At 42.0% G+C, this 24394-nt stretch overlaps 1 protein-coding gene across 1 annotated transcript in view; it reads left to right on the forward strand.

Annotated features, from left to right (window-relative positions):
- Window positions 1-23100, forward strand: part of foxo3b (forkhead box O3b) — a 41038-nt gene extending 17938 nt beyond the window's left edge. Inside the window, exons 3-4 of the mRNA XM_035679128.1 lie at window positions 20491-21969; window positions 22749-23100. Coding sequence (XP_035535021.1) covers window positions 20491-21939 — 1449 coding nt within the window. The 3' untranslated portion in view covers window positions 21940-21969; window positions 22749-23100. The remainder of the gene's footprint in view (window positions 1-20490; window positions 21970-22748) is intronic.
- The last annotated feature ends 1294 nt before the right edge of the window (window positions 23101-24394 follow it).

Here is a 24394-nt window from a genome sequence, read left to right on the forward strand (position 1 = left end):
GTTGTTGCTACTGTTGTTGCTGTGCACCTCTCTCTCTCTCTCTGTCTCTCTCATTCTCTCTGCCCCTGTATGATTACTGAAAACTGTATGGAGACAGTGCAAGAGCTCCGCGGAGAGCGGCCGATGCCATTGGCTGGCTGGCACTCCACCCCCACTCGTGATTGGCCGCAGGCCTCAACGTAAGATTCAATCAGCTGGGTGGAAGTGTATGTAGGTCAGTGTGTAGCGATGTGAGCCTTCTCTCCCTCTCTATTCCCCTCCTCCACCACCTCTCTTTGGTGAACCGGCTGTTGTGTTAATTGGCCACGTTCCAACTTTCAAACCCAGAGAGACTTAAGGCAAGAGAGGAAAGGTGGAATAAAGTAGGGAGGTTATAAGAGGAAGGGAAGTTGAAGAGGCGAGGGGGGGAGGAGAAGGAAGAGGGCAGAGGAGCGTAGGTGGGGGGAGGGAATGATTTAACGTGGGGTGCCCTGTTGCACTCAACAGTGCAATAGTACAGTGTGTTAGTCAGTCAAACACACACGCTATCCAAACACAACTCCTGGCAAATATAGCAGCGCAGGGTATTTATTCTCTCTCTGTTTGAATGTGGGAAGACATGTAGGAGAAGGGAAAGGGAGAATATGAATAAAGGGTGGCATGAAAGAATAAAAAAAGGGGAACAGATTGGGACGTTGGCTTGATTTTCTACTATTTCAAACATTTCATGCTACAGAGTTTACCCTTTCAGTTTCCCAGCTGCTGGCTCACCACCCAGACACTGATCACAGGGCGTCCTTACATAGCCGTAGACTATTACATAGAGGATCGTTCAGTTATCTAATCTGCCATGTTGTGACTATGTGGACACAGTAAACCCATTGATACACACAGCAATCCTGCCATTGCTACCCTACTCGTCCTATTCCAGCTTTTTAAGTGAGTGTACCGCCCGAGGAGAAGCCTGCTTGGCGTTGCTGTACTCGGCTACACCAGTGAATAATTCACGCTAACCCAAATTCTTCTACAGTGCTTACTCTACCCCTAAGTGCTCCCACACAGAAACACACACACACTCTCGCACCCCCCGTAAGTGGTGGTCCCTAGGCGTTGCCCATAGTAGTCTAACCCAGACAAGCAGACTGTGAAAAGCAGACAAAATAAAGTCTTGTACACTTCACTTTACTACTCCCTCTGCAGCCATGTCTGTCTGCATACTTCACATTAAAAGCACCCCGCAGCAGTTTGTGTTCTCTGCAGCCCTCCCTTCCCATGTCTGTCTGTCTCTCTATCTACACATCTCGCCCTTTTACACCCGCCTGCGTTTTCTTATATTAGGAACCCATCATTTCGTACAGTAGCACTCATTGCATTTTAGATGTAGCTCTGCCCACATGAGGTGAACTACATTCCTGTCTGTCTGGCTTTCTCCATTTCCTTTTTTAAATCTCGTCTCTCATGTCTCTGTCTTCTTCTTCTCACTCTGCCCTAGCTTTGAACTTATTATGGTGGAAGTAGACAACTCTTCCCCACCCACCCACAATTATACACACACACACACACACACATACACTGGGTGACTTTAGCCTGAGTTTACCCTCTTACTCAGCCAGCCACTGACCCACTTAGTGTGGAATAGCGCACCAGACGGGCGGCAGGCTTTTTACTCCAGGGCACTCTGGGAAAACTAAGCTAAAAACAACAAAAGATGCACATGCATACACACTCACATACACACACATACATACAGTGGGCAAGCTTACTCAGAGTCTGATCATGCAGACGCTGGAACGCACAGTCTGCTTTGTTGCCATCAAGTAGTCTCATACTGGTTGGTCCACTGATGTAATCGCTTGGAATATCAGCATACCTAGAAACTCAGACGATCACATCTGTAATAATAGGTTTGTGAGGACGCTCATTGAACAAATGCCCTAGTCTCTGGTTTCTGCTATGTGCCTTCCTTTAAAGAAATAGTTGGAGTTAGATGAGAAGACATTCTCATTCACTCTGTTCGTTATGAAACTGGAACCAGGAGCCAGTTAGCTTACCTTAGCATAAAGACAGGGAATAGGGGGGAAACAAGTAGCCCAGCTCTGTCCAACGATAACAAAATCTTTAAAGTTCACTAAAAATATATTTTGTTTGTCTATAAAAGTGTATAAAAAACAACAATTGGTGTTTTGATGGGGGTTTATGTATCGGGCTGTTACCAGGCAACCAAAGGATTCTCCAGGAAGTCACTGCTCCCAGCCAAAAAAAAGTTTGGCACAAAACCACAAATTATTCTTGCCCTTTGGTTTTGGCATGGATTAAACAAGCGAGAAATAACATGTTACTTTGTGAATTTTACAAATTCTGACAGGCAGACTTAGTAACCTTTTGGACAGAGACAGGGTAGCCACTTCCCCCTGTTTCCAGTCTTTATGCTAAGCTAACCGGCTGCTGGCTCCAGCTCTGTATTGAAAAGACAGCTGTGAGAGTGGTATTGATCTTCTCATTTAGCCACTTAGCTACTTCTTTCATCCTCAAAAGTGTTGAGTATATAGTTCAGTATATAGCAACAGTCATAGAAACACACACCCCACAAAGCATGCAATATATATAGACTGTGACCACACCTTGAAACTTAAACACACACTCTGTTCATCATGTAGCACACTGAGGACGATGCAGCATAGATGTACACCGTGCACAATAGAAATCGCACAGTTTATTTTGTGATTCCACAGACTGAAAAACACATACATCATCCAACAGGAGTTCTTTGTGTTACAGCACAGCTACAACCAGTTCAGCTCTTTCTTCCACCTCAATCTCGTGAGCAGACAACTGAGCGACAGACCCACCAACTAATGCAACACCACCACTTCCTTTTTTCTCCGGTTATTTCAGTCAGTTTGAGGCTGGCGGCTGCTGACTTCTCGTGCCACACTGCAGTGACTGGGGCGAGGTCAGCACGTGAGTTCAGGGGGGTAAAAGTCACAAGTTGGATTTTGGACCTAAAACCATTTTCATGTACAGGCTGCAGTATGCTCTGTGTTGCTTATGACTTCAGTTATTCCTTGATAAGTTTCTGTCCTTATCGTTACCTTTTTCACAGTTTTTCTTCATTTATTTCCTAGTAGACTCGTTGTCAAAAGCAATGTGAACTTGTTGCCTGACTAGCATTGATGAACAAGCCTTTCATTACTCTGAGCTTGTGTGTGTTTAGGTCAAAGCACTGTCAATCAACTTTGAGGTGAGAATTTCTGAAGAGTCCTCCTTGAAAGGTTCACGCATTCTAAGGTCGGCGTGGTACGTGAGCATATGTGTGCTCTGTGTGCTTACTTTATTAGCATGTGGAAGCTGTGGTGTTGAGCCTACTATCAGAAAGAGGCCCGCTCGACTGAAAAGACTGTCAGCGCTTTCTTTCTCTCTCATTTTTTTCCTCCACTCTTCCTTTCTTCTTCCCCTTTTTTCCCCCCTCACCGGTTTACAAGGCCTTCGCACACAAGCTCCAAAGGATTACCAGACACACCCCTTTCAGAAGCACTGAGCCCTACAGTTTCTCAGTCACCTCACAGTGTGCATGTGTGTGTGAAAGCGAACATTTGAGCAAGAGCATTCGAGATCTCACACTTTCTATCCACTCTGCCTCCTCAGAGAAAAAGAAAGTGGAGGAGGAAAAACAAAAAGAGAGGTGGATAGAGGAGAGTGTTGGGGGGCGATGCAGATTGAATGATTGCTGCTCGCCAACACAGAGAGGGAGAAAGAGTCAGAGAGCAGAGTTTTGGCCTGCCGCCAACTAGTGCCACCATACAGCTTTTGTGCGGAGAGTTGACTTAGAAAGGACCTTTCAGAGCGGGAGAGAAAAGAGATGGAGATGACAGGAAAATACAGAAAAACGGGCAATGAGATGACGTCAGAGCAAGAGGACAACGGGCAAAATAGGAGTGCAAATAATCACAAAAGGCAGCTGTAAGGGAGAGGACAGATAAATAATGAGAAGGGAGAAAAATGAAGAGTGGGAGGAGGGTTTAAACCACCCATCCCTCTTTACCCTCCCCTCCAAACTCTGTTTAGCCTCTCAAAGGTCACAAATAAACTGTAACATTTAAATTTTCATTCATGCACCTACATAGGAACACTGTGCAGGTTCTTTTTTTTACCCAGGTGAGGTCAGGGGAAGTGCACTGATGTCACTTTGTCAGTAATTGGGAATTTTGGGCAACGCCACCATCCGCAGTTCCTGTCATGCCAACACAAATTTATGCACGTACATTTCAGAATGAGGAACCTTCCAGTCTAAAACTTAAACATAGACCCAGTGGCTGAAAAAAGACTTTAGATGGCTACACATGCAAAAATACATAATATAAACACACAGAGAAGACAGAAGGGGTAGCTGTGCGGTTGCCAGTGGTCTATTAATAGCGGGGTAATATAAATACAAAGTGCTGCGTGTGGGGAAAAGAGCTCGACTGGAGGGAGGGTGAAGTGACGTGATGGGGAGGGGACACTGATTCAATAGAGGCCACTGTTCACCTGACCACGTGTGTGTGTGTGTGTGTGCGTGCGTTCTCATGGATGTGTACAACATGCTTGTGGGTGTAAAGAAATACCAGCCTGACTCGTGAACAGTAGTAAGTGTGTTTGTGTGTGCGTATTGTCATGTATGAGCACTAAGCTGTGAGCGCCTGAGAGAGCCAGGACAAAGAGAAGGATGAAGGAAGGCACAGGAGGGCCTCTTGTCTCCCTATTGAACCCTCTCTGCTCTGGGTAAACTGGGGCCCTGATGCCCATACTCGTACCCCCAAATAACTGACCCATATAGCATGGGGGTATTTAAGTTCACGTTGCCCTTGGGCCTAAAATAAATACTGAGACCTGATAACAATATACAGTCTACTTGGACTCTGCTAATGAAATTCCATCACAATCACCATGGCATTGAAGTTCACCTCAAGCAGCGAGGACAGGCAGGAGGTGTGTGTGTGCAGAGTTTTAATTTAAAGGCAATTAAAAATAATGATAACCGTCAGTATATGAATATAAATATGAAATCTAATTTTCTTCATTGCTTGTTTCTTGAAAGAAACAGCTTGGGTTGCAACTGCTGAAGATTGCCCTGGCTGTCCATTCTGCAAAGTGAAAGAAAGAAGGCTTAAAGAGTGGGTGATTGAGAAATTAGAGGAGTGGTGGGTCCCTTTGGATAAAGATGCATATTCGAAAATTCATTTGAGTCTGGCTCATAACCTTTCCAGCATGTCCCCTCTCTCCCCCAGACTTCCTGTCACTCTCCTTTATGTAGCCTACTTTTTGATTAAAAAGAACAAAACAAAATGCCATAAAAGAGTAGCATAACTGAGGAGAATGAAGTTTTCTGGCAGCACTGTTTGTAACCATCACCTTCAAGCTTTGTCTCTTTCAGCAGTAAACAGACATGAGAAAGTCTAAATGACAAGTGCAGGCAGATCAAAAACAACAGACAGTGTGCAAGATTTATTTTGTTGTTTGCAGTAATTAATCTAAAAGACCAGAAGGTGCCATAGAAAAAAACTTCCTATTCTTAAACAGGTAAATCTCAGAGAGAACATAAAGTAGAATAACAGCTTAGAAGCACAAAAGAGAGTGGGCCTCTGTTATGTGCTGCTCAGCGCACCCTCCTACAGCTGTCTCTGTTTAGAGGTCATGTGCTGTGTCAAACAACCACACACAGATGATATCAGAGATTTGAGTCACTCACCATTTCAGTCAATGCATGAGATTGAGATTCAATTCTTGGTTAAATTTTCAGATAGGTAAAAAATTACATGAACTGAGAGTGAACTGATTGTAATCAGACAAAAGTCATAAATCTTGAGCAGAGACTTTGTAAACAAAACTGCATACAGACAGACAACAATGGCTGAATTAAGACAAGGAGGACGTGCAGATTTCAGCTGACACAGCGGAGTGGAGTTTGGCGCCACGTCTACGTCATCATCATCTCCTTGGCGATGATTAATAAGCTTAACAAAACGTGCACCACACACGCAAGTAGACCTATATAAACAAAAGCTAGGGCGTTCACGTTTGCTCATGCACACACACACACACACACACACACACACACACAAGCTCCAATGATGCACACTTGTAATCAGGCATAATCATACTGGACACACAAACACATGCACAGAGAACAGTGAAGTGGGTTATTGCGGTCACAAAACAATAGCTTTGCTGAAGAAACTGGGGTTTCAAAGGCTCCTCTGAGTGGTCAGTTAGACTGGAAGTGATGCAATAATGAGAGTAAAGAGGGAGTGGGAGGGCTGTAAGGGGGAGGAAGAGAGAAAAGGGGTGATGGGAGGAGACCTGAGACTGGTTGGATTTTATAAAATATTTTACATTTGCTGGAACGCCTAAAGTTCTGGATGCTGACAGACAAACTGTTCCATAAAAATCACATTAGCTCTGAGACAAACTATCAAATACATAATGTGTGCACATGTCACCCCACATGTCAGCACAAAGTAATCTCCCTAGAGATTACAGTATGAAACACAGTGGTTCCCAAAAGTTGTGAGAAGTTTTTCTTCTCAGGCTGTTTCATTTCGGGCCTCAAATTATCCAGTATTTTACAAAAACAAACAGAAGAAATAAACATCAACAACAGAAAAATATGATTGATATATATGATTGATATCATCCCTTTAATGTGAGTTCACAGATTAATTGTAAGACCCCTTGATGGGGCAGTTTGGTCACCAATAATGTAAGGTACACTCGTTTCATACTTCAGGGACCTAAACTCACGAGAGAGAAGAAGAGAGAGTTAAAGCAAACCTGCTGCTCTCCTTCCTTTTTGTCTCAAAGCAGGAAGTCATGTGATTCCTCGGAGGGGCGGAACCAAGAGGGACAGAGGAAGAGGCTCACTGTTGCTGGGAGAAAACTCTCCCAAGGTGTGTGTGTTCGTGCAAGTGTGTCTGTGTTTAAACAGTTTGTGTGTGTGTGTGTATGTGTCAGCCAATGGGTGTTTGCCTTGCAAAGGTTAGGCATCTCGCCCTGTGTTAAAACACACGTAAAAAAAATACACACTCGGGACACAGATACAGTTTGTGAGCGTATGTGTATCAAAAAACCTCCTCCACCACCTCCTTCCCTTTCTCCAGCTGCTCAGCTGGTGTGTAGGAGGAAGAGGCCTGACTAGCCTGGAAGTGCTGACATCAGCAGAAAATGAGGCACACACACACACAAATATACACACAGTCACACAGGCAAGTTTAACTGACCTACAGATTCTGAGCCTAAGAGGAACTGAGATAGATTAAAAGAAAGTCCAATTTTAATCATAAGTGCTCTCAGTGGCTCTAATAGTTCAGTATAAAATCAGCAGGCTCAGAGGTCAAACTGAAAGTTAAAAAAAACGCAAAAGCGCCTCCAAGCTGAGTCTGCAGCATGATTTATCATTATCAGTTAAAAGAGCAGCACCTTAGGGGAAATTCTGGTTTATTACAACTTAATCTTATGCTTAAAGTTTTGGCTTATCAGTTTTGCTAATGCTGTACTCACCAAAATAACTACTGAGGTCTGGAATTAAGGTGACTGTGCTGCAAGTTACATGGGGCAGAAGCACAAACTGTCAAGTGACTGGATAGGTTTTCAAACCCCATAATAGAAATAAAACAGCTGGAAAACAACAGGAAAAACATTCTTATTTTTTTAATACACTGATGAAAACATACCTATGAATATGATATTCAGTTTCTGCCATTTGATCCTCCTAAATGTTACACTCTGGACCTTTGAGAGAGAGAAAAGAGAGAACAAAGTAAAAAATACTAGACCGATAAATGCAGGAGGATTTAGCAAAATACATAGTTTGAAGCTATATACCCTCCTACAGTGGGTGTGTTGGGTCAAAGTTGTAAACTGAGATGGATGTTTACAGTGGACAGTTTATGTAAAAAATTTATGATTCGCCCTTCGTTGTCTCTTTGGACAACCTGGAAATTTGTTTGAAAACTGGCTGAATGTCTGACCACTCATGCTTTCCTGCCGTGTCAGACGTCTTTTCAGGAATGTCGCAGAGTTCCCAGATCTTAAAAAATTAACCCGGTGAGATATTACAGCTAGGAATGATGGCCAAAACTAAGGAAAATAAAACCCAAGTTGTAATAAACAGAAATTATCCTTTTAGTGTGTGTCATGGTACAACATACGGTAAGAATCAGTGGCCTGTGGTCTGGTGTATGCGTGTGTGTGTGTGTGAGTGTGTACTGTATCTGTTTTTAGCACCATTAGAGTGAAGAGCCCCATGAACACCAGCGGGGCCCCGACACTAATCCGGACCAGATGTGAACTCCACTGCTGCACCAAAACTCAAAACATACACAACACCCATGCACGAATACACACATTACAAACAAGAGCCGGCACGTCACCGGTTCCAAACAATCACGCTCAAACTAGATTTGTAGCCTACTGTTTAGTTAGCCAACATGATTATGCGTAATGCTATTATCGACCATAATCTGTCTGAATGAGATCATAGCTCACCTTCAGCGGAGTTAATTAGAGGTTTGAGAGGTCATGAAACCGCGTACGTCAACAGATAGAAAATGAAGCGACCCTTCTTCAACCCAAACTAAGTCCTGTTGGCGTGACCTGGATACAGCTTTGAGGCATTAAGCAGGCTGTGTTGTGGAAACACTGGGTCAAAAGAGACGGCACACCTCACTGTCACACGCACCAGAGCAAAGGTAGAGCAAGCGGACAAGTGTAATGATAAATGACATGTGGACACACTGGAATCCACAGAGGGAAACTCAGGGGCAAAGGTGTGTGTGTGTGTGTGTGTGTGTGTGTGTCTTTTAATGTCCTTTTCTATAAGTTACTGAATACACAGAAGAAAAAAAACATAGAAAACTTAATGAAGACTTGAACACAAACAGCGATGAGAGAAAATACTGCATGTTTTTGGCTCATGTTTAAGTTGTGAGGGTGTAGTTTTTGTGTAATTTATGGCCACAGTAGACAGTAAGGGCACCATACACTGCAGGACACATGCACATGTTTGTGTTACATAACTTTTTTTTTCTTCCATTTTATCATTAACCGTGACTTCATGCCTGATATTAACACCAATAGGCTGTTGTGCACATTGGTGACCCCAGATGTCAAGATCAAGATCACAACATGAAACGCAGTGGTCCCCAACAATTTCTGGCTTGTGCAAAGTCTACTTTATGACCCCCTTGTCACAGATTAGGGGTGTAGTGTCAACATGAGTTTTTGACACAAGTTTTTCCTTGTCAGACTTTTTCATTTAGGGCCCAAAAAATCTGGAAATTATCCAGAATGTCACAAGAAAAAGTCAAAATTTTGAGAAAAGACAGAAGAAATAATGAAATATATGAATGATAAATCACGTCTTTTGTGTCTTTTATTATTTCTTTAATCACCATCTTATGGTGTTATGAGTCCACAGATTTATTTTAAGACTCCTTAAGGGGGTAGTTTGGTTACCAGTAATGTAAGGTGAATTCTAAATGTCTTTTTCCATTTTTGCAAAAGTTTAGTTTTGAGAATTTATGTTTTATACATAGAGAGATATAAAACATAGATATAATGTTATATATAGACAGAGATAATATATTGATAACGTATTAATTTACTATATAGTGCATTTCAAGATAAATCAGTAAAGCAGACAGTTCTGATCTAAACAGGGAGAACACAGTCGGATTTGTAATTTCCCATGTGTGCAGAAGGCTTACAGCCAGTGTCTAGATACCAGAAATTAATTTGGGTTACTAAGAAAAATCCACATCCTCATTTACAGAAGGATAGCATACTTCTCTCTTTTGCTCTACTTTGTAATTAAGGCTAATACCTGTATCTCCACAGTAGTACTGATCTTCCATAAATCTATCACATATTCCAAGTGTAATCCATAACCTAATCAGTGTCCTCAGTTCACCGAAAAAGCTACCATTTTGTTCTGTGCGGAGCTTAAGCTGGTCTTCAGTGGAAATACAAGTATGCACACAGAGCCGAGTGGTGTTAAAGGAGGCAATAAACCTCAGTCAACCCCTCACCCAAGCCACGCACACAAAATCAGCATGTCGTCCTCCCCTCCCTCACTTCCTCACTCTTTCCGTACACTTCTCTTTCTGTCCTGGCCCTATCTTCTTCTCTTGCTTTTCTATCTACTATTGAAATTAACCATCTTACTCTCCATGGATGTTTTTCCATTTGCTTCCCATCCATCCGAGTCACAAAGTGGGAAATCCGCTTTTGAAACCTTTACTTTTGATGATATCCTCAATTTTCCTCCACATAGAAACACAAAAATGCTCGTTGATGCATCACTGAATATTTTGGTTGTCTTGGTTATGTTTTGGGCATAACCAGTGTGGCACATCAACTACACTACAGTACATCAGCTAGAGTACAGTACTACATTACCCAGGAACCTCAGTGGCTGTTACGTTTTTGATCCAGAACTGATCCAGAATCCAAAAGTAAATTAATCAAATAGGTGAACCTGGTTCCAGATCTCTGCATCACCACCCACATCTCCAACATATTCAGCAATCCAAATATGATGGATATTTCTGCTGATTGATGTAAAAGTTAACCAATCAGAGCTTTATAGGCAGGAGTAAGAGTGGAGATGTCTTCTTCCCACATACATACCCAGGTACATTCATGTAAAACACTGACAGATAAATGGTGACAGTTGTGGATGATATCGACACAGCTGTGCAAGTTCTACAGAAATAACTCAGATGTTTCTCGTGTTTAGTGGAGGCTCCCTGTTGTATATCTTTGCACTTTTTTATAATTGAACCAGAATTCTTTCACCACAATTGCTCAGTGGTTGAACATTCAAGCCTCCAACTTCCAGTCACCTGACATTGTCTATGTAGAAAATGAGCAGGACTTTTACTTTCAAACCCTGCAAGCTAAAAATAAATCGCTCCCTTTCTCTACTCCATTGCCCTTGAAATAGGTTTGTGGGTTGAGGCGTCGATGGCAGGCTCATTTCCCAAAAGTATTCCTTGTCGCCCGCTCCGTATCTTCCCACAGGAATAGCAACATTCCCCTTCCTGATAATTATGAATTATTCTGCCCTTCCCCCACTATTCCACTATTCCTCCTCTCCTCGGTGCTGCTGGTATCGCACAGAGATGTAATTAATCATGTAGACACCCTGCTAGTCTTAATACTAAGGGTGCCCTCTTTTTCTCTATCTCTCTGTCTTCCCCTTATACTCTTTATCTAGCTCTGTCTCCCTCAATGCCTCTCAATCTCTCTCACACACAGTTTGAAGGTCTCATTAATCAACCTGTTCACATAGAAAAGCTCTGTAATGCATACCAGTGGGATCATTTGGTTGTTGGCTGCTCCTGTCTTTTTTTACCCTTGTCTCTATACACTCATGTACACACCACTGTGCTTCAATTCTCAGAGTGTGTTTTTTTGTGTGTATTAGACTGCGTCTGTCATCGGCGTGCTCATATGCCAGGATAAATACGATAATCATTGCTAGCAGACTTGCCCTCTGATCCCTCTCTATTTTTAGATGTCAGATGTTGAAATAGTTCAAGTTCTTAAAAAGGGCAGGCTGCGAGTCACCACGCCATCGTCATAAAGCCGGGGCAGAGTATCTGTCAACCCAACCCCACGGACAAACCCAAACAACATTCATCTCACACAGCAAATGAATTATTTTAAGTCCACCAGCAGTTTATCACCAAATATATTAAGAGCATGTTCCCTCTGGTTGTATTTATTGACTGGCAGATGGCTTACAGTTCCCTTCAGTAATGCCTTAAGTGTATTCTTTATTTTCATAGCAGATCGAAAGAGTTTGACACATTAAATTGACATTTTTCTGTCAGAGGTGCTCCTGTTAAGATTTATACATGTGCGACAGATGTTTGATTATAATGATATATACAGTACGATGAAACAATAAAGATTTCTCTACCACAAAGTAGAATATTTGCATTAACATCTATACCAAGGTAGCTATCCCTTTTAATATCTCTGGTTGCACCATCATCTGAAAGCTAATTTTTTTTACAGTGTAAGTCTGTGGTATGTGGGCTATAGAATAAAGCCCTCCCCTGTTTACCCTGTTTTACTGTAATGGCAATGTATTTACAGAGTATTCAGGGTGTGTAACAAAGCAGCCTCTTGTTCACCCCTTTTTACTCTAATTACAGTGTAGGCCATTGTGCTCAATGTTGCATATTGTCAGGGTTTTACAGAATCAATGTGACAAAGTACCTTAATTTGCCAGGTATTCAATTTTCTAGATTGCTAGAAAACCCGCAATCCAATTTGGTTAAACAGTTGACTCATCTCAACAACCCCCATGTGTATGGCTATTTGCATGAGCAGAATTCAGGTTTGAACTGTGTGAAAATAAAAAGTAAAATACAAAAATATGAGAAAATAATAGTTGTGGAGGTGTTTAGTTCTTTTGCTCGCTGCTGTTTTACTCTCCTGCGAGTCTGTTTCTCCTTCTGTCTCAATAAGCCGTCTTTGTCTTTGCTGAGATGTTTCTGTTGTCAGTGTACTCGTGTGTTTGTGTCTGTGTGTGTCTATGTCTGTGTGTCAGTGTGTGTGTGTGTGTGTGTGTGTGTGCGTGTGTTCTTGGCAGGCGCAGTTGCTCCGTAGCTTAAGGACGCTATGTCCTGGAACTCGGGTTGATAAAGCCCAGCAGGGATGTCTTGTGTTGTCCCAAAGCAAAGCATACACGTCCCGTACTGGGCTGTAATGAACAGTGTGTGGTTGTGAACGTATACAGGTTGTCACTTTCTTCTAAACTCACACTTTTCTTCTTCTTTTTTGTATGGATGACATGAAATTTGATTCTCACAATTTTATTGTTTTCAGGACCCAAATCATGAAAATATCTAGTGATCGATTTCCCTGCTGCTTTTTCGCTCTTCATATCCAAAATTCTTCTTCCAGTGTGTGTACGTAACTTTCCTGCCAATACTCCATAGGAACTGAGGTGACCCTCCAGCGCCGATCAAAACACATTGACCCAATGAGGCCTTACTAGGGTAACGTGACCAACCATGCCTCCACATCGGCCCGCTCTGATTGGCTGTTTGAGGTGGGATGGGTCAGCCACCTCTCCCACCTCAGGCTAACTGATTGGAGGGAATGTAGGAGTAAACAAGTAATTCTTTGAGCATGTGGCCTTACACAACACTGGATACACATGAAGACAGAGAAGGGGAGAAGAGAGGGAGAGGCAGACAGATGGGAGAGATAGAAAGAGAGCAAGGGGTTGACATTGCAGCAGTAAGGTCTCGGTGATGACAAGAGCAAGCTTTTTGGTGATTTAACAAGGTCACAAATGTCGGAAAGCAGTGTGTGTGGATGTGTGTGCGTGTTCGCTTTAACTGCAGTTTAATTCTAAGAGGAACTTGATATTGCTGTCCACACCATAATAAGGGATTTGTCAGTCTGAATAAGGTATTATAGATTGGATAGACCCTTTTCATGACAAAAAAAATGAAAATCTATTTCCTAAATTGATTTGACATTTAAAGTGTGTGTGTGTGTGTGTGACACTGTGTGTGTGCTTGAAGACCTTAATCTATTCACAAAAAGAGGAGTGGAGGAAGGAGTTAGAGCAGAATTGTAAGTAGAATGAGGTGTAACAGGATTCCTTCTGCCAAGCTCCAGATCCCTGTCTAGTGTACACACTTGCACACACACAACACACACCCAGCAACACACACACGCACACATAAATACAAAGTAAAACACACACAAGCTGAGAGAGACACCCAGCCACTGGCCGGGAAACGCATATATGATTGAAGGGAATGGAATGTTCTGACTGCAGTCCAGAGCTCAGGGCAGCTGGAACCTGGACCCAATGTGTGTGTGTTTTTTTGTGTGTGTGTGTGTGTGTTATTGTGGGGTCACAGTATAAATAACCGTCCTCTCTCGGCAGTGTTAGCGCAGACCAGCCTGGCAGTTTATTTATAAACCGTCTTATACGTGTCAAAGACCTGCATGTTGTCTACGCCTCCACCTCGCACTACCTCGCAACACTTACTGCTCTCCTCTACTACTTTCTACCAGTGTGGTTTCTGTGACTGTGTGGCTGCGAAGCTTCTGCATCAAGTAAATTTCGTCATCTGCCCAAGTCCGTGAGCCCAAAATTTGTGACTGTCCACACAACAAGTGTGATGAGTAAACTGGACGCTTGTTCAGCCAAATACCACAAACAAGGAAGCTTTTCCTCTTCCTGTCAGGTGGTCCCCATCAGGTTTTCTAGTGGACGTGTGTGTTTGCATACGCACACCCCTTATTATAGATGTATCAGTCCGTCCTGTATATTTTTATGTTTGTACAATACAATTAGTAAAGTATTTATACCATAAAAAGCCCATCTCCAGAAGTGAGTATATATCCAATATATAATAATTACACATCTTTATAAACACTTATGTACTTGTAAAGTATTAAATAATTGTTATCATACTCTGATAACATACATTGATTATACCGATTATACCAATTATTGATTTTTTAAGTGTGAGATGATGTGCCATCAAAATGTTTATTTTCTTCTCTGTCATTACCCTTTTCTCCAGAAATACATTGCTGTTCTTAATAAGCTGTTTTTTCTTTTTTTTACTAATTACTTTTATTAATTAAGTTAGTTAATTAAATTCATACCATTTTGTCGTTTGCTGTTTTCCATATACGTGTTACACATGTCTAAAATATGACTCATATTTGTATTTAGTAACAAATAATAGTATTTGTGGCTACAGACCCTTAGGCCTAGGCTCTTGTTTGTTTCTTGAAAATGAATACACATACCTCTACATGTGCTAGAGTCAAACAGACTTTTTTTTTTCATTAGCTTTTTCTCCTTGAAACAAAACAAACAATGAGCTCCGTCTTGTTCTAGTTATTATGTTTGCTTTTCTAACATTTTATAGTCGTCATTCGTCTGTCGTTCATTTGCTAGGACGCTACCTGTCGCCTGTTTGGACAAAGTTAATTTTGTTTGCATTCTCTGAAGAAAGACAAGCATTATTTTAACCACAGCCCTTTGTCAGTTCCTCGTCTTAAATGGTAACTTATGTTGCGCAAGTTGTCGGGCTTGACCCAGCAGTGGTCACTGTTGACATTAGAGTCAGATTATTGCTGGTTTACATAATGGCTGATAACGTGTGGTTATGTTTGGCCAGGACTCACACATACATACACACTTTGTCAGTGGGTGGTTAAGTACACCAGAGGTGTGAGGCTCAGGTCACAGAGTTGGTCCAATCACAGCAGTGGTAGCAGGGTTGAGGGGGCGGGGCTAACATGTATGAGCTTTGAACTTTGACATAGTCCTGTCTCCAGGCTGTATGCCACTGTAACCCTCTGACCCAATGCTTTCCTGCAGCACAATACGAGAAGAGCTTGGAGTGTGTGTGTGTGTGTGTGTGTGTGTTGTGTGGGTGTTGTGGGGGGTTTTGTGTGCAGGTTGTATCTGGGTTGGGCTGACCATTAGAATGTTTCTCTCAGACTCACACAGAGTACAGGAACTCAGCAAAGTGGAACTGACCCAGTTCATACATTTGAGTTCAGATATGTGCTGTAGCTGGGTGATGAAATACACTTGCAATACCATGCAGACCCTCCCTTTTCTGTACTGCCTGGCTACGCAAGCCAATTTCACTCCACCAATCACCACTGCTGAGGCTACAACCAATTAGAAAGCACTCTTAGAATCATCTGCACCAATCAGAGGAACCTGCTTTCTGGGTAACTCACTGGTCTGAGGTATTCATTTATACACATTTAAAACAAGCATCTATGTAATAAATTGATCTAATTCCCACACAGTAGACTGAAAATCAACTAAAAAATGCAATGTAGCACACACCTTCTACATTCAGATTTACATAAATGCAAATGTATGAGTCCCCACCTACACACCTTAAAAAATCAGAATAATGAGAGAAAGGAGAGAGAGAGAAAGAGAGAGAGAAAGAGAGATTCCTAGCGTGGTTGCTGACAGTGATTAATTGTTCCCACATGTTGCTGACGGACAAAAAGGCCTCTGTGTTCCTGAGCTCTGGCTGCAGCTGGTGCACGCACACACACAGCTGGGGCCTGTCTCACGAAGCAAGTTCAGCTTCGTCAGGCTATCTTTGAGTTAGTTTGCTTCAAAAATGTAACACTGTTGAACGTGGATAATCGACCTCTGGGACAGTTGACTCCGTTGATCTAGCGTTTTTGTAGAGCAGCTTTCAAGATCGGCTAAGGTGGAGTTTATAATGTCAGACCAATCATAGATAATGGTAAGATTCAATTATAAAATAAATTGACAACCCCTGCTACTAGCCCAGTAGTCTGCTCTAAAAGTGGGTAATTTGTATTCTTCTGTCATAAGGAATAAATGTTTTACAATAAAGACAAGTTAGAATATATAATATATAATAATATATACATAATTAAAAACTACACTCTAATAGCTACCAGATATTAGTTATAAATACTTTCATATATCTACAGTGGGATATCCAGCCCAAAGCAGGTTTTCATGGTGATCTAAAGGAATAGTTCAATATTTTTGGAAATATTTACTTTCTTGCCCAAAGCTCGATGAGAAGATCGATACCACTCTCATGTCTGTACACCAAATATGATTTACAGCTAAGCTAACCGGCTGCTGGCTGTAGCTTCATATTTAACACACAGATATGAATGTGCTGTCAATCTTTAAAAGAATGGTTCCCCAATGTCAAACTATTCCTTCAAAGTAAAGACATTTGCCAAAGAAGTATTAGAGAGAATGAGAAGGGTACAAAACAGAAAAATGGAGGGAATAATTATGTCGAGAGAGAAATCCCAAAAAATCCCTAAAATTATCCGGGTAGTGTCAAGAGCATCATTATCGCTTAGAAGGTTGTTGCTGCAAGCTGTGTTAGTGTATGTGTGTTATTTAGCTCTTGTGGCTGCATAGTAGGAGTTATGAATCAGAGCTGCTGTCTCAGTGAGCTGTTTTTATTAATGGACTTTGGGAATACCCTAGAGGAGCTGTACGGTAGTAAGCATACAGTATCCCACTCACACAGCGATGTGCCATGTACACACACAAACCCATGGAGTGCTGCAAATAACAAACCATAAAATACTCATGCTTATTCAATCACACTTGCTGCCTTAAAGGGCGACATTTTAATATAAAAGCACAACAATAAATGAAATAAAGCAAATGATTCCAAGAAAGAGCTGTAATGCCGTATTGATTTCAGCTATTACATCTATTTCAGTTATGAAGGAGGAGGAGACGGGTTAATGATGGATGTTGAATTTAAAATACAGGACTTGGGATTTCCATTGCACGAAAGAAGGAACTCCCTCTGTGTATTATGAAGATTTTCTTAATGCTTTGTACACAGAGAGCCTTTAGAGACTCTTTTTCCACATCTGAGGCTTGTTTGCCCCAAGAATTCTGTCAGGTTTAGTGAAATGCTGTACCAAACTCAGGTGTAATTTAAGAGTAGTTTAATAAACTCCTTGGAAGTTAAATTATATGAAAAATACAGTAAGACTCATGGTAGCCAGAAATAAGATGTTGTGGTGTGCAGGAGAGACTGAATGTCTACATGAAATGTGAAGCAAAGAAAATATCCAGACATAAATGGTTAAAAGGTCAGTCCACTGAAATAATAAAAAAAACATTTTTTCCACTCACAGAACCACAAGTGTATCAGCAGATAGTTCTAGTTTCATCTGCCAAGATCTTTGTAACTGAGGCTTCTGCTCAATCCCAACAAAATGGAGGTGAATGAAGTATATAAATATATTTCTAATATAATAAATCTATGAATTATCCAGACTAACATGTATAAGCAGGACAGAGTGTAGGAGGATCTACTACTACGATGTACTACACACATACATCACAAGTAATACTGATACATAGCAGGCTCATTTATTCTTTCTTTCATCCTGCAGTCATCATCTTCTCACCCTTTTTCTTACCATCACTCACACATTTTTACTCGGCACCCAATTTTTTATTTTTTCTCCTTTTTATCACTGTCCGTGCTTCGGTTGCAGATGTCCCGTTTCACTTTATTGCTGCTCCATCACACCGAGTTAGAAATATCTCACCTGACATTTGAAGGATACGAGCAGTGGCACGGAAAAGAGAAACATTAAACAAGTGGCTTCGTTTGGAGGAGGGAGTGTGGAGGTGCGGGGATAAAGGTTGTGTAGGATGAAGTGAGGAAGAAGGATTGATGAAGTGTCAGCTGCTGGCAGGTAAATGTTTACAGCAGCGGGATATTCCATTCATTCTGCTCTCATTCATCCCTCCAAAAGTTCTCTTTTTCCTTTACAAAGTCCATCTCCTGCCATTATTTACATCTCCCTGGCAGCTGGAAACATTCAGCTAGTGTGTGTGTGTTTGTGTATTGCGTGTGTCTGTGTGTGTGTGTATGTGTGTGTGTGTGTGTTTGTAAAATGTTCTGTAATAAAGCAGCATTACGTCATGCCTCAAGAGATGCTGGCAGAGGATAAACACTGGTCTCACTGGTATCTCTTCTCATCTTACCTCATTTCACAGAACACACACACACACACACACACACTTAGGAACGTGCATTCACATACACACATCATTCATGATTAAATGCATCTTTTTATGGATTTGCTAATGCACAGCAGCGGTCACAAAAAGCACACAGTGTTGCAGAAACATTTACAATTGCAAAACCCTCAAAAGCCTGCAAATGCAAAACTGGGCATTTCCGTATAACTTCTGAAAACACCTACATGCTCAAATACACACTCACTCACTCACAGAGGGTCATAGGTTCAGTTTGGCCCCCAGACATCAAACTTTCTTACTCTGCCAATGTAGCATTCAGAATTCGTAACTTAAGCTTGCTTTTTCTCCTCTCTGATTGAACCGCCTTTGACCAGAAAAACAATCCAGACCAAATTGTATGTAAACTGTTGCCCAGGACAGACGGGACTTCTTCATGGAAAACAATATTGTGATTCCCACAAAACTCGAAAATGTTGGCCCTCGTAGTTTGGAACAGAGAAATCTGTTCTGTTTTAGGGAGTAAAAATATACATGGGAGGAAAACAGAGAGGGAAAAATGCGTGCATGTTGTGGATGGCGGTTGGGTTGTTTATATGGGAGGATATAGCATAGCCCCAGAGTCCCTCAGGGCCCATAAGAGCTGTGTGTTTGTGAAACAACAGAACCTGCAGAAGAGGAAGAGGGTATGGAAAGAGAAGGAGACTAAAGCAAAATAATGAATTCAACAAGACCTTTGGTAGGTTGTGGGGCACAAAAAGATGAGTAAAAGGATTAAAGTCAAGTCAAAAAGGTCTTAACCATATATACTAATTATTCAGAATGGAACTTTCCTTAAAATGCAGTTTTATAAACGTTTAAAAGCTACTCTTGTTTAAATGGTGCTGGGGTTTTATGAAAACAAAATGTTTTTCTGGTCTTTGTCTTTCTTCTTGTGGTTTAAATATAACCCAACATGGAGACATCAATCTTTTGGAAGCATTTAGTCATAAACCAAAGTACTAGACAATTTGAATGGTGGCTGATGGAGCTAGAGCAAAACTCTAAGTCAGTAGGTTCATCCTCTGGGAACAATAAATCTCGTTACAAAATTTCAGGGAAATCCATCCAGTAGATGTTGTCTCAGTTTGGACCAAAGTGGTAGACCCACGAATAGACATTGCCATCTCTAGAGTCATGCCACTAGCAACTACAAACGTGTGTACAACTGCTACGGCATCAGTGTATAAAAGAAAGAATGCCTGTCTGAGTGTAGATAGAAGTAAACAAAGCAAGCAGTGAGGCAACATGTGATTCAACAGGCTTGCAGCCGTTTGGGCTTTTAATGTATACATGCATCTCTGTGTTGTGAATAAAACTCTTGATCATTACCAGGGGCTGTCATGTGCACCAATTCCCTCACAATTAGACTCTGGGGCTCGCACAAGGAAGGAGTTGATCAATACGCACCAGCCAAGACTCACACACAGGCATGCACCAACACACACGATCTGACACAGAATGCGCTCCTCAAGCAACACAGGGGCTCTTTGTATATGTCATTCATAATCGAGGAGACGCTTGATTATAGACCACTGTCTCTCTTTTCTCTTTTATACCCATGACACAAAAGCTACAGTGGGAACAATACAGACATCAGTACTAAGTGCTGCTGCTGCACGTTAATGTCTTTTTGTCTATATTTTCTGAACAATTGAGACAACAAGATTTTGGCTTTGTTTGTGTGTCTAGTCACCAAGAGCAACTGTGTACATCGCTGCAGACTCAGTAGTTGTGGGTGGTTTATGGATCAGTGTTGTTGGACTTAATGAGAGGTATTCATTGAAAGTTGTATTGGTAAAGGGAGAGAAAGAATGCAACAAATCAATATTGATGACAGTCATTGTTTGGGTGATTTTACACACATCACTCAACATAGTCTCTTTTTCTCCTTTGTGTTACAGAACTCCATCCGGCACAACCTTTCCCTCCACAGCCGTTTCATCCGCGTTCAGAACGAGGGAACAGGGAAGAGTTCCTGGTGGATGATCAACCCAGAGGGTGGGAAGGGTGGAAAGGCCCCTCGCCGCCGTGCTGTCTCCATGGACAACAGCAACAAGTACACCAAGTCCGCCCGTGGCCGTGCTGCCAAGAAGAAGGCAGCCCTGCAAGCTGCAGCAGCTGCTGCCGGTGAAGGGGGTGGAGATAGTCCTTCAGGTCTCTCCAAGTGGCCTGGAAGCCCAACGTCACGCAGCAGTGAAGACCTAGACGCCTGGACAGACTTCCGCTCACGCACAAATTCCAACGCCAGCACACTGAGCGGTCGCCTCTCACCCATTCTGGCCAACCCTGAGCTAGATGAGGTGCCAGATGACGAGCCTCCTCTCTCGCCGATGCTGTACTCCAGCCCTGGCAGAGCACTGTCTCCTGGCAATGCCACGACCAATGGGAAGTCTGTGCCGACTGAGCTGCCCCGCCTGGCAGACCTTGCAGGTACAATGAACCTGAATGATGGACTCACAGACGACCTGATGGATGAGTTGCTGGATAACATCAACCTGGTGCCAACCGTTACAGGACAGCCGGCTACAAATGGTTCCTCAGGGTTCAACTTTGGGTCCAAACCCAATGGGCTAGGCACACCTTCCTCCACTTCCTCTCCCGCATCCAACCCTTCTCCTAATGGTGGAGTTAATGGTTACAGTAACTCCATCTTTGGCCCCCACACGACGGGATCCTCTTTGCGTCCGTCCCCCATGCAGACCATCCAGGAGAACAAGCAGACCTCCTTCTCCAGCATCAGCCTGTCTCGCTTTGGCAGTCAGACACTACAAGACCTGCTCAATTCTGACAGCCACAGCCACAGCGATGTCATGATGACCCAGTCTGACCCACTCATGTCACAGGCCAGCGCTGCCGCCGTCATTTCCCAGAACTCTCGACGTGGCCTCATGCTCCGTAATGATCCCGTAATGACCTTTGGGACCACTGGAGGACTTCAGGGCAGCCAAGGGGAGATGTTGCAAAGTAACAACCACAACCAGAGCTCCCTGAGGTCTTTAAACGGGGGCCTGAACCTAGCCAACGAGGCTAACGTTCTGGCTAATGCCAAGCAGCAGCTCCTGCTCTCACCTTTGGGGGGAAATGGTTCCTCTTCCATGCAGATTGACACCTCGATTTTTCTTAATGGAACCGTTAGCAGCAGTGGAGGGATCTGCCAGGACCGTTTCCCCACAGATCTGGACCTGGACATGTTCAACAGCAGCCTGGAGTGTGATATGGACTCCATCATCAGGAGCGAGCTGATGGACGCAGATGGCCTGGACTTTAACTTTGACTCTCTGGCCAACATGAACGGAGTCGGCAACTTCACGAACACCAAGCAGACCTCTCAAAGCTGGGTACCCGGCTGAGAGGGTCAGGCCCGGGAAGGAGCAGAGCAGGTGTGTAGCAGGTGTGAGTGTGTACAGGTGTATATCATGTGGTATTTGAGCAAAGGTGAGCATATACAAACTAAATTTCCCCATTGTGGGATAATAAAGGATTATTTTATGTTGTCTTATTTAAATCTTTTTCTCCCCCAATACTGATTCTGACACCTAAAATCAGATCAGATCTTTCTTTCCAAAATATAAAAATATAGAAGAAGTGTGCAAGATCACTTCTTAACTATTGGTGGAAACGTTCATATACCATCATGCTTTCTAGGTTTGTGAATTTTATATATATACTGCTTAGAAGATTAGAACAGACCTAAAAAAAACACTGAGATGCTGTTATAAACCATATTCAGAGTCCATGCTCTAATCCTCTGAATCCACATGGTAAAGATTCTCTCAAAGTAATTGCATGCTGCTGCGTCTCTTCACTAAACCACGTCAACTGTGCATTGCTTCATAATTTTTCCCAATGATGCTAAAAAAAGTAGCTGAAAGTACCCATTTGCTGAAAGTTTGTTTGTTTGTTAGTCCTCGTTTCCTGGGTCATTCTCATTTATCAAGATTTGTTCAGCATGTGATAGAATGTTTTACATCCAAGCTAAGTTTTAAAATGATGTCCCGATCATAAAAAAGTCTTTATCTACTGTTTATTGAGTAGAAATGTAAGCTATCGCCAAATTTTCACCATAAAAAGCCGACCACTACCTTAACATTAAAATAAATACTTTCTTTTTTACTTACAATTACTCAGACATACTTATCTCGCCCCTTTATCTTTCCAGGTCTGAACTATGTAGTGCAAGAGAAGATCAGACACACAACATCCTTTTTGCCAAACCTGCCATCAGCACAACGTAAAATACAAACCCTGTGTTTACAGAAGAAGACTTCCTCTTGAGAGCTTTACCTTCGCTCCCACACTGGTGAACCATGAACGAACTGACAGACTCTAGAGATGCTGCACGTCCGCCCTTAAAGCCTCCTGTGAAACAACAACAACAACAAAAACAACAACAAAAAGAAAACTGTCAAACTCACAAATCTTAGAATTATGCAATTTTCCTTTGACATCCAGTCTGTTGATATCAAAGAGACACTGCTTATCAGAGGGGGTTTCAGGTGAAATACAACAACTAAATATCAAGCGAGGATTGAAGGAGTGCACGGTGCAGTTGTTCCAGTTAAAGACAAAAAAGACAAAAGTGTAAAGTGAAAAAATCAAGAAGTGATGTGATGTAAGTCTGATCCAGTGGTTTCTTGGGATGTGAATTTCCCTCTGTTTTCACTTAGTGATTTTAAATGTTCAGTGTTTGTTTTTTGGATTTTCTGTTTTATCATAACTGTTTCTGCCTCATACATGTATGTACAGAAAGAATTGGTTTATTGATGAAATGAAGAGATGGAAATGGAGTATCTTGGCCACGCATACAGTACATGCAAACACACAAACAGACAAACTTACACTTCACCCCAGTTTTGCAAAACTTCCGAACCCTAATGGTGTGTTCAGACTGAAAACAAAACAAAATTTTACCAGCTGTTACCTGCACGATTACGGCCACTGGAGTGTTTTACAACCTGCAAATAATCTCCCTAACAGCCAATGGGAGTATTAGTTTAGTACAACCAATAGCTTGTATCAAGTAACAAATACATATGTTAATAACTTACCTTGTTGTCCTATGGTTTAGTTCTGTCTCTGCACAGTAAATACGTTGAATCTTAGAACTCCCAACTGCCCACAGACTGACAATAATCAACTTGTGATTCTCTGTGACGTCAGGAGAATCACAACACTGATAGGCTCTCACGATAGACAGCATCACATGAATTTTACACTCAAGTTAAAACTTTTTCAACTTAACATTTTAATCAGATTATGCGTTCGGTCTGAACACACCATTCGAAGTTAAGATTCCCATCTTAATGCCATGCACTTCCAGTTTTGTTCTAATGAATTGCTTGAATTAAATGAAATGCCATATACTGAGGTGTTTCATTACAATTAGCTCAATATTACGAAAAAAAATATTTGTTATCTTTTGTGTATATCTAACTGTAAAAAAAGAAGAAAAAAGACTAGAGGAAGAAAATCTATATCATGGGTATTTGTACAGTGCAAGGCAGTGGAAAGGTCAAGAAGCAGGGGGAAAGATCTTGTCTGTGTGTTCTTAGATTTCTTGACTTCTAGTGAGTTCTGTTAAGGTTGTTAATCACTGCATAAGATGTAGCCAAAATGAATACCTGTGTCCTAGGGTTGTGAACATTTCCACACCATAACAGGTGCTATGTAAACAGTGTTGAATCCTGCCCTGAGAGCAAGCCGTGCATTTTGTGTGTTCATTTTGTTTCTGTTTTTACTCAATGACCTGCAGAAGCCCAAAGCTGCAGCAACTTGTAGCACGGCGAGGTTGAACCTGTAGAGAGC

The sequence above is a fragment of the Morone saxatilis genome, unplaced genomic scaffold (genome assembly GCF_004916995.1).
Source record: "Morone saxatilis isolate NCDOM2014 unplaced genomic scaffold, NCSU_SB_2.0 Contig7, whole genome shotgun sequence".
Lineage (NCBI taxonomy): Eukaryota > Metazoa > Chordata > Actinopteri > Moronidae > Morone > Morone saxatilis.